Source organism: Paramisgurnus dabryanus, chromosome 10, assembly GCF_030506205.2.
Source record: "Paramisgurnus dabryanus chromosome 10, PD_genome_1.1, whole genome shotgun sequence".
Lineage (NCBI taxonomy): Eukaryota > Metazoa > Chordata > Actinopteri > Cypriniformes > Cobitidae > Paramisgurnus > Paramisgurnus dabryanus.
In genome coordinates, this window is record NC_133346.1 from 32,012,120 (window position 1) to 32,031,320 (window position 19,201).

The 19,201-nt window shown below is 36.2% G+C and overlaps 1 protein-coding gene and 1 long non-coding RNA gene across 2 annotated transcripts; both read left to right on the plus strand.

The window, feature by feature from the left end:
- The first annotated feature begins 602 nt into the window (after positions 1 to 602).
- LOC135718205 (uncharacterized) lies at positions 603 to 10,159 on the plus strand. The gene is made up of 3 exons (XM_065240477.2): positions 603 to 664; positions 3,699 to 3,839; positions 7,283 to 10,159. The coding sequence occupies exons 2-3, from the start codon at positions 3,819 to 3,821 to the stop codon at positions 8,423 to 8,425; spliced, it is 1,164 nt and encodes a 387-aa protein (XP_065096549.1). The 5' UTR covers positions 603 to 664; positions 3,699 to 3,818; the 3' UTR covers positions 8,426 to 10,159.
- Positions 10,160 to 12,643: 2,484 nt separating this feature from the next.
- Positions 12,644 to 19,050, plus strand: LOC135753574 (uncharacterized). The gene is made up of 3 exons (XR_010533737.2): positions 12,644 to 12,716; positions 12,804 to 12,889; positions 18,941 to 19,050. It is a non-coding gene; the product is annotated as an uncharacterized lncRNA (long non-coding RNA).
- The last annotated feature ends 151 nt before the right edge of the window (positions 19,051 to 19,201 follow it).

The following is a 19,201-nucleotide window of genomic DNA, read 5'->3' on the forward strand; positions in this document are numbered from 1 at the left end:
TTGTATTAGGAAAGTATACACAAAACAAAATGGGCCCTTTGTAAACCAAACCTGTCATATTTTATAAATGATTTCAAATTATACAGTACCCCTTTGGAAAAAGTTAAGAACAAAAAAGCTCAGAAAACATATAATATTTTAAAAATACTCAATTTTTTGTAAGTTTTTTTTTTCTTTTTCTATTTTCTTTCCTGATAACTTGTGAACAATGTGTGAGTAATACCTCATGTTCATGTGGCATTGAACAAAATGTGTTTTATACTTGTTGATGATATTCAATAAAAAAAAAAAAAAACGAGGTGTCTACGTCTATGCTTGCAAGTCCGACCTAAAGTACGCAGGTCCGAACTTGGCGTACTTGGTATTGAGAAACGGCTTTGTTATACACATCCTTGTTTTAACAAGTTCAGTCTCTCTACACTCCAACACAATAGGTGGCGGTATGCACCTATGAAGTTGGTTCGCAACCCGCCATAAAACCCTAAAGAAGAAGATGATGAACCGTTTTTTTCATAATGCATAAGAAATGAGGAAATGGAAATACGGAACAGTAGGTGGCGGTATGTGCTTAGTTCACCAGTCCGCCAGAAAACGAAAGAAGAAGAAGAAGAAGATGAACCGACAACAGTGAGCAGAGCAGGGAAATAAATCCACACACATATCGGTAATTATACTTTCACTCTTTATAATCATTTAACAACTGTCAATCAATGTTTTAATGCACATTCACATGAGGTCTGCGTGAGTATTTTAAGTGCCAAACATGAATGTATTTAGTTACTGTTGTTCACTCGGTGAGAAGAAGAGGAGATTAACTCTGTCTATAGTTTAAAACGAGGATGTGTACAAAAAAACCCGCAGCAGATTATCCTCATTTTCTGCTTTCTCATGTATATTTAAGTCTTTATGGACAAACAACTTTTAAGGTTTATTTGATAAACAATGCAGTGATATCTATGAAGTCCTCTGCACAGCTGACTGCATCTTTCATTGAGAAATGCTTTGCAATCTGACACAGACTGTTTGTATGTTTATCTGATATTTAAAACCAGTTTTAGTTATATTATTATGTATTTTTTTGACACAGTGATACCAAAATCATAGAATTTAAAGCATTCCATTAAAAGTTGGACTTTTTAAATGGCATTCACTGTCCTAGACAGTGTGCCTTAGTCACTGATAAATCAATTATAAAATCAGATATTAGTTATTATTTCAAAACGATAACACTTTATAATAGGTTGTATTTGTTGTTAACATGAGTTTAATGCATTAGCTTATGAACTAACAATGAACAATACTTCAACAACAATTATTAATCTTAATCTGTAAAATTATAGCATTTACTAATATTAAAACGAAAAGTTTTAACTGTTAACATAATAATGCACTATGAATGATAAAAAACTATTACTTAATATCAACAAATACAACCTTATGGTACAGTTTTGTCAAACAAAATAACAAACCATATTTAGCTAGCATTTCTGCCTCCACCTAAACTCTGCCCACAAAAAATGTCTCAATGTTTACTAACAGTAAAAGGGTTTATATAGTCTCAGCATCCGATGTCACGCCCATGGACGGTTGGCTGAATGTTTGATGCATATAGGGTATATGTTGAACATCACGTGACCAAAGCAGAACCCTGGGTTAATCATTTAACAGCATGTGCTATTATAGCTTGTTATTGTTGTTTGTAGTATTATTTAGGTATGATGACAACATTTTCAAAAAACCCAAAACTCAAAATGTATCACATGACTAGACAAAGCAGACATTTCCATTTACAAAGATACCTGGATTGTAAAAATTCGTAGAGAATTGAGAAAGTTATGATATTTTTTTATATTAGAAATCGGAGGAAAAGGTTATATTTGGATGTTAATGGAAGGTGTGTGACCGAAAATGCTGCTTATTCACATGGTTTTGCTTGTAACTTTCTAATTTAATCAGATATTTGCATGACATTTTATCAGAAAGTCGAAGTTTGTCAGTTCTTTCAAATGAAACCATTTACTGTTTTAGTTGGATAGGCCATTTAGTTGTAATTAGTTTGTCATATTCAGACTCAGACCCATGTTTTTTAGAACGATGCCTGCAGTTCTGAGGTTCTGACAGGACGTTCGCTAATCTACCACCACAAACCTGACTACCAAATTTCCAGGATTTATTTAAATACCTTCTCCTCAATAGGTTTCGAAGAAATTTCGTCAGTACCAAGATACAAGATATATATTTTGTCACACCAACCTTTCATTAGTGCCCCGGGTCTAGCGGAAGTAGATATTGCATGATAGGGATGGGCACGAGTACTCGATTGCTCGAGTAGTCGGACGTGGCATCGATGATCGATCACGAAAACGATGATCATGTGGGTTTATTTATTTATTTATTGCGGATATGTCAGCATTTGGTTGTCTGGTTAGCGTTACAATCGCCTGTAAGACTGGGTCTGGAGATGCGTGTTTGACGTCGTGTCGAGGCAGACCGGCATATGACATCAGTAACATACCATGCATGATTCAAAAACAAACAGATAATTCCGCGCACCCGCAACCCGCCGATCCGCGCAATTCGCAGCAAAGCGCCGATCCTACGAAGCCGACCACACCCACACCTAAAACAGGGCTTTAAGTCTAAAATACCGAACTTGTCCTTTAATGTTATGAAGCTTGTGCTTTGACTGGACGTGTTTAAGTGCGCACTGTTGATGGTGCACATCCACAACGGGAGATAAACTTTCTGTACATAACTTAGTTGAAAACTTAGTTGAAGTCTTGCATTTTATGCAGATAGATGCATGTTGTATAATCCATTTATGTTGTATAAAGGCTTGATATTATGTAGAGTGCGTCATATAGAAAGCGCTTCGGTTTGTGTTTATTAACCCTTTAGTTTCACTTAATAATAATTTATAATTCCTTACATTTATATAGCGCTTTTCTCAGTACTCAAAGCGCTTTACATATGAACGCGGGAATCTCCTCAACCACCACCAATGTGCAGCATCCACCTGGATGATGCGACGGCAGCCATATTGCGCCAGAACGCTCACCACACACCAGCTTATTAGTGGAGCGGAGACAGAGTGATATAGCCAATTAGTATGAGGGATGATTAGTAGGCCAATGGGCAAGTTTGGCCAGGATGCCGGGGCATACCCCTACTCTTTTTCGAAGGACATCCTGGGATTTTTAATGACCACAGAGAGTCAGGACCTCGGTTTAACGTCTCATCCGAAGGACTTCATCACGCAGCTTTTCCTGTTAGAGGTTTCTGTTAAAAAACATTTAATTAATTAATAATCTAGTATGTGTTCATTGTTCTGTCATAGTTTCTTCAAAATTAGGTTTTATTTAAGTGTTTTTAATAAAAATATTTTCATTTTCACCATGACGCGTATGCCCCGCCCCTTTGATTGCCCCGCCCCCAGTTAATCGAGTACTTGTTCTTCAGACCTATGGATTAATCGAAAGGAAAAAATTAGATAAATGCCCATCCCTATTGCATGACACGCATTTTAAAGTAACACACAGGTTGAAACAGATTTTTTGACAGAATTTTGATGCGTGTGGCCGCTATGTCAGCATTGCTATATTATTATGTTTTTATTTTAATATCTGAATGTTTGTGATAATGCCTTTGTCAAATGCTATAAAGTAAGTAAAGTAATAAGTAAATTTTCTTTTACTTAGGTTTTAGATGTTAACAAGCATATGCGCTGGACATCATCTTTGGTAGCTTTTGAGGGCTTTGTGAATGAAAACAGGGCCATGTCAGCAGCATAGAGCATACAGAACCGGAAGAGATGTACTATGTTCAACAGGAATCTAGAAGTAAGTTGTGCATAAACCCTATTGAACACTTTTCTGTAAACACTTCAGTGGATTTCTAAGTCATCCTCAGATTGGTTTAATTATACAGGATTTGCAGGAGATGTGTGTGTCACGATTTTTAACAGTCCGTCCAGAAAACAACACAAAGCCGTCCAGGGCTCCAGACTTACATCCCGAGCGTCACAGCAGTACACCAAAATTTAGGACAGCAACGTAATTGCTAATGAGTTTGTTTGTTCCCTGGCTGCATTTCGTAGAGGATTGCTTCACAAATAAGGCTCAGTTTGATGCCGGATTTTCCACTTGTTTACAACTGTTGGAGTGGTCAAAACTTAAAAGACCACGTTTAGGAGTCACAACCACAGGAGTAAGTAAATTAAAATCTTGTGTGTTTTGTTTGCAATCGTGCATATGTGCATGTTATGTAAACATAAAAAATAGCGGATAAACAAACAAGGATTAATTACCAGATAGAGACGTCCTTCTGTAATCGTTGCTGCTGTTGTTCCTGTTTGTCTATTACTGACTCAGTATCTGATTCTGGATCATATGTATAATGTAAGGCTGGTTATTTTAAAAAAATTAGGGCCGGGACCTTAACGCATTAATTAAGATTAATTAATTACACAAACAATAATGCGTTAAACATTTTTAAGGCATTTTAATCGCACTTATTTTTGCACCTTGGAACATTTCTCATTGGATGAGTTTCGGCGGACCGATTATACCGGAGCACCAACTAGCGTTCATGACTTCAGACAACAACAAACCACAGTGAACATGAACGAAGAAGCTGATGAGATCGCTTTGGTTGGCCCCGTGGATGGGAAATTCTTTTATAAAAAACAAACGGATGGACTCCGAGTACAACGACTTGGTTGAACAAAAATAAACAATATTTTGTTGCTTAAGCTTATGTATTCAGTCATTATTCATGGTATACTAAAAATCCATGTGAAAAAATAACTTCTCAATGTTCCCAGGTCAAATATTTATATGTGATTAAAATGTGATTAATTTCGATTAATTAATTACAAAGCCTCTAATTAATTAGATTAATTTTTTAATCGAGTCCCGGCCCTAAAAAATGTTTTAAAGTTTGATTTCCATTTATGTCGGCTGTGAATCCAAATGTAGTATCCAAAGCTGCACATACATGTAACTCTTCAGCTCCGCCCACCGCACACCTTCAAGTGTTCGACCTTTTCCGCCAAACATCGGAAAGCCTGTTCTTTCTTTTATAAATCTGACAACACAAAAGACTCTTTGGACATATGAATGATGAAATACTACTTTATAGGAAAGCAAAATTAACATTAGATTTGCAAAAACGTCTTGTTTTTTGTCAGCTTTAAGCAAAAATAATACATTTTCACAAAAAACACAAAAATAACATCTCAAGACCACTTGTTGGTGCTATTACAAATACTTTGCATGCAACCTCAAGTCATTACTGTGATTACAAGTTTCATCACGATACACTTTAGTTTTGGGAAGATACTGCTTTATGACCGTATGGTTTTGTTTAATTAAAACGCCCAAAAGTGTCTTAGGCATTGCCGATCAGCCAGTAAATTTCTCTGTTACTTAAATTTGATGTTAAGCCCAAGTCTGACAGACAGTAAAATGACCAATCATAATTCAATTTTTAACATGACATTTTGTTGTGTCACACACAACACCACACTAGTTAAACACACATATTCAAATAGTACTGTGTAGGGATGCTCATATCAGTTAATTTTCCCGACCGACAACCGTAGCTTCTGAACTGAACATTAACCGTTAACTTATAAGATTTTAATATGAAATTGTCATTGAGTAAAAATACAGTTGACGGTTGTCTGTGAACTAGTAAAAACAAAACATTTAATTTGAACTTGCAAACAGCAGCGACAGATCAACAACAGAACCAGGATTCATACATTATCAGATATTCACGCAACATTACCTTATCAAAGAGCACGCGATCAGTTCAGAGGATTAATATCCAAAAAGGGCAGATTGTCTCTGTTTCATCTACCACAGTGGTCATTTCTAAAACAGGACGCTTTTCAGAAAGTTTTGCTTTTGCATCGTCTTTCTCCGTTTGTGCAAAAAGAGAGATGTTTATGGTCAGGGTCAGAGGCCATCAGCGAACGTTTGTCCGCATGTGCGCGAGACGGAGACGGACCGCGTCATCTTGCGCGGATACGCGCGCGTCTCTGTTCAGCTTCCAAACCCACATACAAATGATTTCTCATACAAATGATTACTTTATCACACCATCAGGGCAGCAATAATTTGTGTCATTTACAGGACATTCACAAATTAAAGATAGATAAGTGGCGAAATGTCTGTCGGCTCATAACGACACGCACCATGCATTAACAATTTTTTTTTTTAAACTGATAACGTTAATCGGTCAAAAATTCTTACCTTCGGTTAACGGTTAAACGGTCAACGTGAACATCCCTAATACTGTGAGAAGTCAGATCCACTTTAATTACGTCTTGTAAATATGTTTTAAGTACTAACCTAACTAAAAACTTATATTTAAAAATGTTATGCATAACAAATGATATGCATGGGTTTGTTTTACCAATTGTCTGTTTGTCTCTTATTCACTTTAATAACATTTGTCTTATATCGGCCTCATATTGGCCAATCGGCCATACAGTTTCTTAATATCGGTATTGGCATCGGCCATAAAAAAACCATATTGGTCGACCACTAGTCATTGGTATACAACGAATTGGTTTATCGAAATTAATTGTTAAACTTGTGACGCTACAATAAAAAAAGTGAAGCGCTATTGCAGAAGAGTAATCTCAAAAGCAAGCACAAATGTTTTATATGCTGATGCTACTTTATCAGCTAACCTGAGCTGGTACAAAAGTTGATTTACTATAAAAGCCAAAATCTACCAGCAATGTTTTGTATGGATTGCCTGAATAAGATAGTATATTATAAGAATGATTGACAAAGATAATAAGTGTACAATTTCACTGTCCTTAGATTGAATCAAGTATGCTATGTACTACAGTATAAAGAGGGATGTATGACTGAAGAAATGTAGTGCCCTTAATGTGAGAGAGTGGTGTTGCGTACTACATGTGTTTTTGAATTATTCTTTCAAGTGAACAATTTCATGTTTTTAATATGCATTACCTCATACTTGTCGTTCACTGAATTCTCTCCTCATTGGCCACAAGTGATTGATGATTGAATAAATTAATACTGTCATTCATAGGCCAGTGTCCCCTGTCTGAATGTTAAAACAATGTAGGGTAAATTCAGGCATTGAGATGAATGTTAGAACATTCTGCTTTCTGACATTAGTTTAACGATTTAGTATTTCTGTTTTTCACCTTTACCATTTATATTGTATTTTTATTTACCCTAAATTAAATTTGATTGATTGTTTTAAAAAATGTTTTTGACAAATTTAATGTTTATTTTAGATAATGATGGAAGTAAAAGAGGAACCTCAGGAACTTGAAGTGGAGAAGATACAAGATGAACCTCATGATGTCATCACTGAAGAAAAATCTTCTGATTGTTTTGAAATATCAACTAAGAAAAGAAAAAACAAAAATTTGGTAATTGTACCTCAGTGTGGAGAGAGTTCAACAAATAAAGGACATCATAGCAATAACAATAAAGAGAGACGTCACACGTGCCAGCAGTGTGGAAGGAGTTTTACATGTACAGGTGCTCTTAATAGACATTTGAGGATTCACTCTGAAGAGAGGCCGTACAAATGCAGTCAGTGTGGAATGAGTTTTATACATTTAAGTCACTTTAAGGGACATTTAAGAACTCACACTGGAGAAAAGCCCTTCATCTGTATTCAATGTGGAAAGAGTTTCAGACAAAAATGGTCCCTTAAGGTTCACGAACGAATTCACACTGGAGAAAAGCCTTACATCTGCGCTCAATGTGGAATGAGTTTTTCAATGAGAAGGTATCTTAATAGTCACATAACATTACACACTGGAGTGAAACCTTACACCTGTCCTGAATGTGGAAAGGGTTTTACGCAGAAAGGAACCCTTAAGTTTCATGAACGAATTCACACTGGAGAGAAGCCGTACACCTGCCCTCAATGTGAAAAGAGTTTTACAATGAGAAGACACCTTAAGAGTCACATAACATTACACACTGGAGTGAAACCTTACACCTGTCCTCAGTGTGGAAAGAGTTTTACACAGAAAGCACATCTTAAGAGTCACATAACGATTCACACCGGTGACAGACCTTTTACTTGTCCTCAGTGTGGAAAGGGTTTCATAAGAAAAGGATTCCTGGAAGATCACTTGAGAATTCATACAGGAGAGAAACCTTTCACGTGTGCTCAGTGTGAAAAGTGTTTCACACATGCATTCAGTCTCAGAGTCCATGAGCGCAGCCATAATGAAGAGAACTTATTTAACTGTAATGATTGTGGGAAAACATTTGTTTCTGCATTGATCCTAAAAAGACACTTGAAAATTCATGTCAATGAAAAGCCCTACACATGTTCTGTTTGTGGAAAGAGTTTTGCACTGATTGAATATTTGAAAAAACACCAGATGAAACATACTGATGAGAAAACTCATGTCTGAGAAACTTTTTTGACTACCGAAGCCTTGAAAAAGCACCAAAGAGTTCATACTGGAGAAAAACCATACATGTGTTAACATTGTGGTAAGAAGTTCTCCTATCCATGTTACTGGAAAAGTCACGAGAGAATTCATACTGGAGAGAAGCCGTATCAATTCCCTCAATGTGGAAAGAGTTTCTACTCATCCGGTGGTCTCTGAAATCATGTTGCTGAAAGTCACCAAACTTATTGTCAATTTCAAAATTCTTAACTAAGCAGCAGTGCTACAGACTGAATTTTGTGGAAGTTTCTCTTTCGTTCTCATTGTAGCTCAGGTGAGCCATAAAATATAAATCATTCTTACTTTACTCGCTCTCAAATCATATATGAATATGAAAAGGGAAATATTTTGACAATATGCCATCCTTACGGGTTATTGAAGGTCTGAAAAACAAATACATTCATTTCAAAAGTAACCCCTTCAGTGGGTTAATAAATGTATGTCTTTTATAATGAAATGAATGGCGAAGGAAACCATTGTAAACTTATTTGGTTTAAGTTCACTGAATGCTCAAAATATCACTCATTTATTTCCCATGCATCTGACGATAAGACATTTATTGAACCAATGGAAAGGTTTGAATGATTTTAAATATGTTAACTTTTTGGAGCTTCAACATGTTGGAATGATGGTGGGTAAAATATAAGTAAACATTAATTTCCTTTATTACTTAAAGGGATAGGTCACCCAAAAATGAAAATTCTGTCATTTACTCACTCTCATGTTGTTACAAACCTGTATAAGTTTCTATATATGTATAAGAACACTATTTAAAGGTGACATAGAATGATTGAATGGGGTATTTATCCTTGTTCTGTGATATGACATGTAGACAAAAAATTTTTTGTTTGGGTCTGTATTGCCTTAGAAGTTTCCTAAAAACCTCTCTCAGATAGCGCTATTAGGGTGGGGGATGTTAAACAAGTGGTTTTGCACCTATTTGGCTCCCCCTACTGGCTTAACTTGCAATCTCATTACTGATTGGCTGACTTTGCTGCCCCTCAAAAGATGTAGCCAATTATTTTAAAGTGGCGGGGAAGTGAGATGCCTGTGATGTAATAAGCATCAGTTTTTCAGATTGACATTTCTAAAAGAGGAATTACTATGAGACTGAGATGTTTAGCATGTATAGCACTTTTTGTATGTTCGTGAATGCGGGTAGACTACCATTATTCAACAAAGACAAGGTAAAAATGTTTTTTCATTCTCTGTCCACTTTAAGATATTTTGAGGAATGTTGGTAATCAAACCATTATTGAGCCCTGTTCACTTCCATAGTATTATTTTTTTCTATGGTACTTTTGCAACTTGTTTTTGTGAAATAGGTGTTTTGATTATTATTCTTAAATAAATGACAAGGAAAACATGTTTATGACCACATTCATGTCAAGCTGATTTTAATTTTCCTTTATAAAAGACAGCAATCAGTCATCTTTAACCATCTTTTTAGATGTGATCTACAATAAGAAAATATTACTCGATGTGAAAGAAGTTCCCTTTCAATTCATCTTCAATTTTAGTTTTGTCTTCAGATTGTAAAGTACAATGTTATGCATGAAAAGTTTGCTTAGTAATTTGTATCTATTTTATTTTTAAAACAATATACAAATATGTTACCCTGTTCCTTTTCTGCATTAATAAATTAACTGCATGTCCATGTGACAAAAATGAAATGCCAAAAACCAATAAAGTTTTTCCCCCACATACTTTCACATATCTTTATCTTCTATACTACACTTTTTTGTGCAGACTCAGCAGATGCAGGACTTTCAGTTAATGTGGACTCTTGCTAATATTGCTGCATTCAGAAATCAGTTATATGAGAATAATGCAATTGAAGTAAACATTTTAGGCACTTGTATTGAACAAATGGCTATCAGAAACAATTGCACTTTATAATCTTTTGATGAAGCATAACATAAACATTCACTTACTGCACATCATACTTCATTTACCACATTCATGGGAAGTGCTGAAAGTGTTGGTGTATTAGCTACAACTGCACAAACGAGGGGAAAACACAATCTTATAATAAACTACAATTCAAAGTTCATTGATCAGTAATAAAAGTAGCTGCCTCCAGAGATAATCTGTACAATCAATCAATTTAGAAACATAACTCTTGCCAGGACATCTCATGAAGATGCAGGACCACCACCTGTTTTTTATTCTGATTTTTTGGTTGCTTTTTTGTATTTTAGGAGCATTACAGTTTGATTACAATCAATAAATCTCAATCTTTTACACAATCTTACTCAGTCGATATCAAAGATATCATGATTATATTTTTACAAAATATTTAACATTACGTAAGGAGATTTTATGTACAGTAGAAAACAAACAGTGAATCACAAAACAGCTTTAGCTGGGTTTATAAATTAGCATCATAAAAAATTCACAATAATCTTCAATCAATAGCTCACACATTGTGTTCTTGTGGTCGTTGGCCATTGTAACAACCAGCCAATCAGAGCGTTGCTGATCAGTGTTTCCCCCCATAAAGCAGCATTGTTGATTAAAAGGATTAACAGAATCACATCAACTGGCCCAAAGAAAAATGGAGCAACAATGTATGGGCTGATGAGTGAAAATGTTTTCTTTTTGGGTCAAGTGGTTATCGGCAGAACTTAAGGCCATTCCCTGGTACTAAATTCAAGCCACAGAACAGTGTAAAGACATTTTAACCATGGTATTGGGATGTTTTTCATAAAACCATGTTAGGCCTATTTATCCTATACAAAGGAAAATTGATCAGTTTGAATACATCAGAATACTTGAAGAGATTATGTTTTAACAAGACAACAACCCCAAACCAGGCCAGCTCAATCCCCTGATGTCTACCCCATTGAAAACGTGTGGGGTGACATAAAATGCAGTTTCTTGAGGCAAAACCTAAAAATTGACAGGAACTGTGGATCCTTGGCTGTTTTCGGTGCCAAAAGTTGATTGACTTGATTTGATTTGACACAGATGTGAAGCAGTTATCAACAACAATGGTTATGCAACTAAATATTAGTTATTTTAATTAAAGTGGAGTTAAATCTTAAGACATTTCTTGAGTTTAAGTGTCTACAGAGAAAAATGTTGACACTGCTATTTGAACAGCATTATATTCATTTTCTTTGAAAAAGATAAGAACAATACAGATTTGTAAACTTTGTTAATGCGTGCGTGTGTAGTGGTTCATGTAGGTTGACGTTGGATGAGTGAATGTGTGAATGTGAGGCAATATGTAAAGCGCTTTGGATGGCCATGGGTCTATGAAAGCACTATAAATGCCGCCCATTTCCATTTACCATTAATAAATTGAAAAATAATTAAAATAAACAATAATAGTAATAAAATCTAATTAATAATGAAAATAATAAACTTAAATTCCTTTTAAAATCAACCTTTTAATTTGTGAATCATTGCCAGTTTGAGGTATGAAAGGAAAGCCTTTCATGTAATAAAAAAAATGGTCCCAAGTCTTGTAAAAGGATTCAAGTGAATCGGAAAGGTGAAAGCAACAACTTTACGATCTCATGCCGTCAAATCAAGCATAGGAGAAACCTAAAACAAGGCTATAAATGGATCTATAAAATGTTTGTAAGCAGTACAAGCCTGTGTGATGTTTGCTGTGACAATTTTTAATAAAAGAGAAAAAATCTTTGACATCTAAAAGCAATAATATATTTATATACACATTATCTGTTGCTTCAGTAATTGAGAGTACTCATATGGTTTGGTGTATTTTTGAGTGTGCAGAAATAGCAAAAAAAATGCACAATGTTATCAAATAAGGTTGTTTGGCAAATGGTTACTTTGGTAAAGAACTTAAATAATATTTTTTCAGTCTTTAATAATTATTTACTAAATAACAATAATAATAATTTGATGCCAACCATCTATGCACCCTCTTCCCCCAGATAATCTCACTTCAAGCTAAACTCAAAAGTTGGCAGCTCTGTGTAGGACTTAAAAAGTTTATTTCAGAAAAAAGTTCACTTATCTCAACATAAGGATTTATCAGACATTGTAATGGCCAACAGCAGCACAGATTTATAAAGATACAGATACAGAGAATTTAGGTTACTTTTCTATCATATTTCTATCCACACTCCAATCCAGTAGGAGGCGTTAATGCACCATTTAAGTTTCCAACCGCCATTAAATACTAGAAGAAGAAGCATGACACTGCCGAGTCACTTGCGCTTCTCTAAACTGAATACAGCAGCGAGCAGAGTAGGAAAATAAATCCACACACGAATTGGTAACTATACTTTTACACTTTATTATCATTTAAATAACTGTCAATGTTTCACTGTACTTACACATGATGCACGCGCTTCTGCGCCAGTTTTTTTTTAATGACAACATTATCATGATGATGATGTCCATATCGATCCTGACTGAAACAATGCATACGAAAAAACAATACACACGGTATGTGCAGATCAGATATAAAGCTCAAGACAAAAATGAATGTATTTGCTGTTGATGTTATAGAGAAAAAGAAGACATTAATTCGTCTTTAGTTTAAAACAACGATGTTTACAACAAAGATTATCTTCTTCATCTGCTTTCTTATTTACATTTCACTCGTTTACACTTCAGATTTGTTTACTGCACTCACTTTCTGCTGCAGACCTATTTTTTAAAACTAGTTTTAATTTTTATTCTCTCTACCTCAAGTCTACAACATTTATGGTTTATTTTGTGAAGCAACAAAAGTTTAGTTAAATAAAGTTTAATTTATAAAATTAGTATATGTAAAAATATATTGGAAGTGTGTTGCTCTCCCCATAGACTCTTTTATAGCCCATGTTAGGGCTGTGCGATTTAGGGAAAAAAATCTAATTGCGCTTTTTCTGCCAGGAATTGCGATTGCGATTCGGTTTGCGATTAAATTTTGTAGCAGATGCAATGTGCATCTGCCTCTTTAGATCGTTAGATCTTACTGATACTGCTTATGGGTCTTGTGATTTAACTGTATTCTTATGTTTTTTTGTGAAAATAAGGAAACAAAAACAAAGAAATTAAGAATATAATTAACACTTCTTATTGTATGAAATGTAAAATGATCTTTAGCTTGGACTAACACTGTAACAGTATTTAAATAAGTGGGTTCATTATAGCTGCAACTTTAACAACAATTTAAAATATTTAAATGGGTGACTGAGTTTTACTGAAAAGATTTGAATGCATGTGTGTTTGTTTTTGTAAACAAAGAACTGTAATACTCAACTTCATAACTATCAAAATATTAAAAAGCTACATTTGGGATTTTTAAAATGAATATAAAATCCAAATGCGTTCAATGTCATGTCATTTCATTCAGGTGACATTAGCAACCCAGTTAAATGGTATTTTAGTTTGTTTTAAATAAGGAGCCAGGCTTGTAAGCATTGCTGGGCATGTGTGTGTGTAAAACGCATCATCCGTTTTGAGAGACGCGGGCGTGAAGTCTTGCGATGCAGACTTGCGGAGACAGGCGTGAGCAGGGGTTAAATTGGGATTTGTTATGTGGGGGGGCTCTGCGGGGAGGGGTACTTCAAGGGGTAACATGTTTAATACTGATGATAGCAAAGCCACTGGTGTGTTTCAATGACATTCTGGACCTCTGATAGGATTTGATAAGTTTCAGCTTTAAAGCTGTGCCAGAGGTTGACCCAAAATATTTTAAAAAGAGCATCTGAATTATAAATGATGCAAATCTATGAGTTTGACACCCTATATCCATTTGTTGTACATGTCATTATGCACAACTGATCAAACTTTAAAGGAAGTTAAAAGAATCAACCTCCTTGAATAATTCTAGGCATAAGATAGGCTACCCCAAAAGACTCAATTAACAAGAAAAGATACAACACACAGTACTGTATCGTCAACATGTCTTATAAATTAGCCATAGAGATTCCCTATGCTGGTCAGCAGCTAAAACAATCATATAGTTAGGTTTGATTTGTGTAATCAAAATACATTATTTTATTAAACTATACAATAGTTATATCCAGTGTTATCCTTAACATAATGTAATTAGATGAGTGACATACATACTTTAATCCTTTACACGTTTCTAGTCTTCTATGAAGTTTTCTCGATGTGGGCACCATTATTACCTCTCTCTCACTCTGTCTCTCTCTCTGTCTCTCTCGTCAAAAAAATGATCCTGCGTGAGAGCGCGTTCTTGAAGTTCTGAGTTTTTTTGCTTGAGTTGCATAACTTGCGCGAAGACGCATTTAAAGGGAAAAGCGCGTGTTTTCGCGGCAATTGCGGCGCCCAATTCGCGTCACTTTCATCGCCCCGTGCGAGGACGCGCCTGGTTGCGTCTTTGCATTGACTTTGTATGTAATCTGCTCGCGCAAATCGTTGAACTTGCATTGGTAAGTATGCCCCATAATGAATGAAAACACATTATTCCCTTCGCGTCAGTGCACACGCACCAGCGCAGCGAGTACACTGGCAAGAGCAGAGCGCGACCTTCAGCCTATGTGCCGGGGCTTAGCCCCGGACGGCCCCGGCCCAATTTAAACCCTGGGTGTGAGTATTAAATAAGCATAGAGACACAGGCTGTGCGTGTGCGTCAAGTTTAAACACCTTGTCTGTTGTGGAAGACGCGCACGAAAAGTCTTGCGAGGCGGACTTGCGGAGACAGGCGGGAGTTTTTAATAAGCATAGAGACACAGGCTGTGCGTGTGCGTTAAGTTTAAACTAGGGGTGCACCGAAATTTCGGTCGCCGAAAATTTCGGCCGAAAATGGCATTATCGGTTTCGGGCCGAAATAAAAAATCCAGCCGAAAATGTAAACCGAAAATGAATGTCAACCGCGCCCCTCCCATCTGTGCGCTAGCGCTTGGGTTTCACTCACGGTGATCAGTCGTCTCCCACCCCTTCCCTTTGTGCTCAAGCAGGTTTCACTCACGGTCGAGCTGTTTGCACGCGTCTGCAAAGATTAAGCATGTCTTGATGTGTAAACTTTAGAGAGAGTCGCGCTAATGTGTCTCATACTGTAATCCATTAACATACATTTGGCGAATAAAGCAATGAAACACAACGTAACGTTTTTATGTGGAGCGACTGTTGCGCTGTTTAGGATTCACCCTCGGTCTCTGTATGTGCATGCGTTTAAGTGCCCTCGGTAGTGCACATACGAGAGAAACGCGTTTAAAAAAAACAAGCAAACATAAAATCTCGCTGTTATTGACAGGGCACATATAAACAAAATTCTCTCCACAGTATTCTTTTTCTAATAAAAACATTTGTTTATGTCTTAAGTGTATGCATTACAGTCAGATTAACCTACTTAAGTCTGTGTCATTAATGTAAATCAAACAACCCATGACAAAGAGACAAATAGCTCTAAAAAAATAATTATATATTTAATTGATTGTGTTATGATTCATTTAATTTGATTTCTGTACCTAATGCTAATTTCAGACATTATTAATGTACAACTTTGTTCTCTTTTATAAATGTTTGCAATTTCTTTATTGTTTATTAGATTTTTCCCTTCGGCTTTTTGCTGATCCGAAAAATAATCTGATCTGTGCCTCAAAAACTGTAATGTGATCCGAACTGTGAGTTTTTTTATCCGTCACAAACCCCTAGTAAAGTTAGTACACAGTGATGGCCATAAATGCAATTGTACTAATAATTGGCATAATAATTTATTTCGGTGTTTCGGTTTCGGTTTTTCGGCCTTGGTTTCCTTTTTTCGGTTTTCGGTTTCGGCCAAGAATTTTCATTTCGGTGCATCACTAGTTTAAACACCTTGTCTGTTGTGGAAGACGCGCACGAAAAGTCTTGCAATAGGGAAACGGGCGCGAGTATTTAACATTGAGAGACACAGGCTGCGCGCATGCTTTAAATTGAAACCCCTCGTCAGTTTAGGAGAAGCGCTGTTTTGGTTGACGTGCCTCTCACGGAGAAAGCACAGCCATACTTGCGCTCGCTCAATTGGTTAGAATGTCACAAAGCCTCTCTGCATATTTCTCACATCGCATCCTTTCGCAATGTGCTAATCGCAACGTTGCACATCGCGATTGCGGTTCGATCTAGCCCATGTGATCAAAGAGTTGCGTGCGCATTCTGGCAATGGAGGTGGTGTTGTTCCCCAGTGGTTCTTACATGTTAGCAACTCAGAAAGTTTATCTAAACGGTTTCACATTAAAATGTCTGGTTGGTTTATTTACGGTTGCACTCATATTTGTATTTTTTTTATTATATATTTTATATTTATATTATATACTTGGCCATGTGGTAACATCTTTTATCCATTTCAATATAGTACACGGATCTGGTAGCCCGAAAATCGTCAGAGCAAACAATACAGTAAGCCTATATAAAAAAAAATGTATGTCCTCGTTGGCAAGTTGAATAGTGTGACTAGAAATGTATCATTCGCAAACTAGTAATGACTTATGTAAACAGATTCATTTAAAAGAAGTCCATCATATCATAAATTATCCAAATTATTGACAAAATGATTAATAAAAAATCTAATTAAATTTTAAACAAATCATGTGAGAATGTTATGAATTGTTTTAAAAAAAAGCTTAATTGTTTGATTTAACATGTGATGTGAGTTGTGAGGTTTCAGGCCTAGTTTTCAGAATTAGGCTACCATTATATTTCTTAACAATGCTTAATTTCTGCATGGGTATTTTAAAAAAGTGAAGTATACCATGTTGAAAAATGTAGTTATAAACGTAGGTTCGGGAGGAGCCTAAACATTCAGGCCTGTCAATCATCATTATGGGCGTATATAAGGCAGTATTCAGCCCTAACAAACGCATAGGTGATTCGCACAAAATTGGAAAAAATTCTAATTTTTAAAAGAAGTAAAACATCAATATATTTATTCAGTTACAGGAAAACATAAAATTATTTTACTCATGTTTGCAAGCGCCTGTACTAAATAACATTCAACACAAAAAACATGCAGTATTCAAAACAGTTTGCAATAATCACTGTTTTGTTACTGAGATGATTTCTAGCATATACAAATGTTTTACTGTGCCCTCAAGGTGACATGCATCTATGATTTTTGGTCAACTGCTGTAGTTTTTTTCCTTCTCATTTTGAGGTTGAGAACAAATTATACACATGATCATCTATTATACTATATAGTGTATAATTTGTAGGCCTATCTAAATATAGGGCCCTATAAAATCCCTTTTATTTTTTCCCAAATTCCGTTTTATTTTTTCCCAAATTCCGTTTTCTCCGATTAAATTTTTGCAAATTCCGTTTTATCCGTTTTAATTTTTGGCAATTATATTTTTTATTCTTTACTGTTATTTTAGTCATATAAAGAGTGTGCCTTTAATGTTAATGATTAAAATGTAAATGATTTGGGGAAAAACTGGATAACAGGATTACTTAATGGCTATAAAAGATGCATTTACACACGCGCGCACACACAACTCAATTCAATGCATTGTTTAGTGTTGTTGCAGGAGGCTATGACAAGGTGTCAAAGCAGTGGTGCCTTCAGAAGTGCTTAAACACATCAATCCAGCGAAACGCGATCCATATTTTATAGACAATCGCTTGAAATGCATATAACTTTAAAAACATACACAGGACAGTGATCTGACTTATGACAGCATGAGCATGCAGCTCTTTGCACGTGCGAGCGAAAGCGAGACAGAGAGCGGCGCCATGATGCAGATGATTATATTTTAAATGTGAGGGATAGTTAGTTTGTCTCAGCTCGCTTGAAATGCATAAAACTGAACAAATACATGAGGATTTGTGTTCCCACTTCGGGCAGATGCGTGAGCGCGTGCACGTGTGAGAGGTGCAGTGAGACAGACGTGGATGAGAGTGCATGTATCTTTGCACTCACCGTGAACAGAGTGTTGACAAAACTTACAACAGTTCTCCGGTCACATACAAGTCATGTGAGACCTGCTCGGAACTAAGTGCTTAGCGTTGAATTTCTTAATTTTTTCGCTGACGAAAGCAGAGTCGTGGAGAGCCGCTTCGCCATGGTTTCAGTGTTTTGGAGGGGGTCTTAAACGACGGGAGGGGGCGTGTCGCCCAGATTAACTTCCCCCGGTTTGCATTTTCCCCAGACATACGTTCGTCTCCCACACAAAAACATAATTTTATTCAAAATATGTAAAATTCCGCGAAATTCCGTGTTAATAATAGATTCCGTGTTAATTAGCCAATTCCGCGATTCCGTCCGTGATTCCGTGATCGCGGAAATTATAGGGCCCTATAAATATAGCTGTAAATTAAGGTAGTAAGGTAAAAATTGGTAAGGTGAAAGCACACAAAGATCTGTTATCATTAAACACTAGAGATGCACCAACTGCAATATTCTTCCGATTTTTAATTCTGTCCCGATTAGGTTAGCTGTGGCAGTTTTTTACCATCACGAGTGTGTGTGTGTGCGCGTGCACTCCCATTGATATATTGGTCTTATATACGTGTTTTTACCGCTCATTTGCACAACATGTCTCTTCTTTGTCACAATGCGCTCAGTCATCTATCGAAGGTCTGCGCAGCCCCGCATGAACTTGAAATCAAACACAGATTCAACCACAAGAAGATGCAGGGTTATTATACATGGCATAGATAGATGAGAGAGCGGGACAACTAGGGCTGCACGATAAATCGCATGTGTTTGTCACGCGCATCTCGTCAGTAATGCCGGTTCCTTGATTAGTAGTAAATCACCATCAGCTGTTTTCAGATGGAGCAGCTTTAACTGCACAGAGCCGTAGTTCACTGACAACCGGGGCA

Bases quoted from the DNA above. Each gene is read 5' to 3' on its own strand.
- LOC135718205 (XM_065240477.2), top strand. From the start codon at position 3,819: ATGTTCAACAGGAATCTAGAA. The intron at 3,840-7,282 runs GTAAGTTGTGCA...TGTTTATTTTAG, and splicing joins TGTTCAACAGGAATCTAGAA to ATAATGATGGAAGTAAAAGA.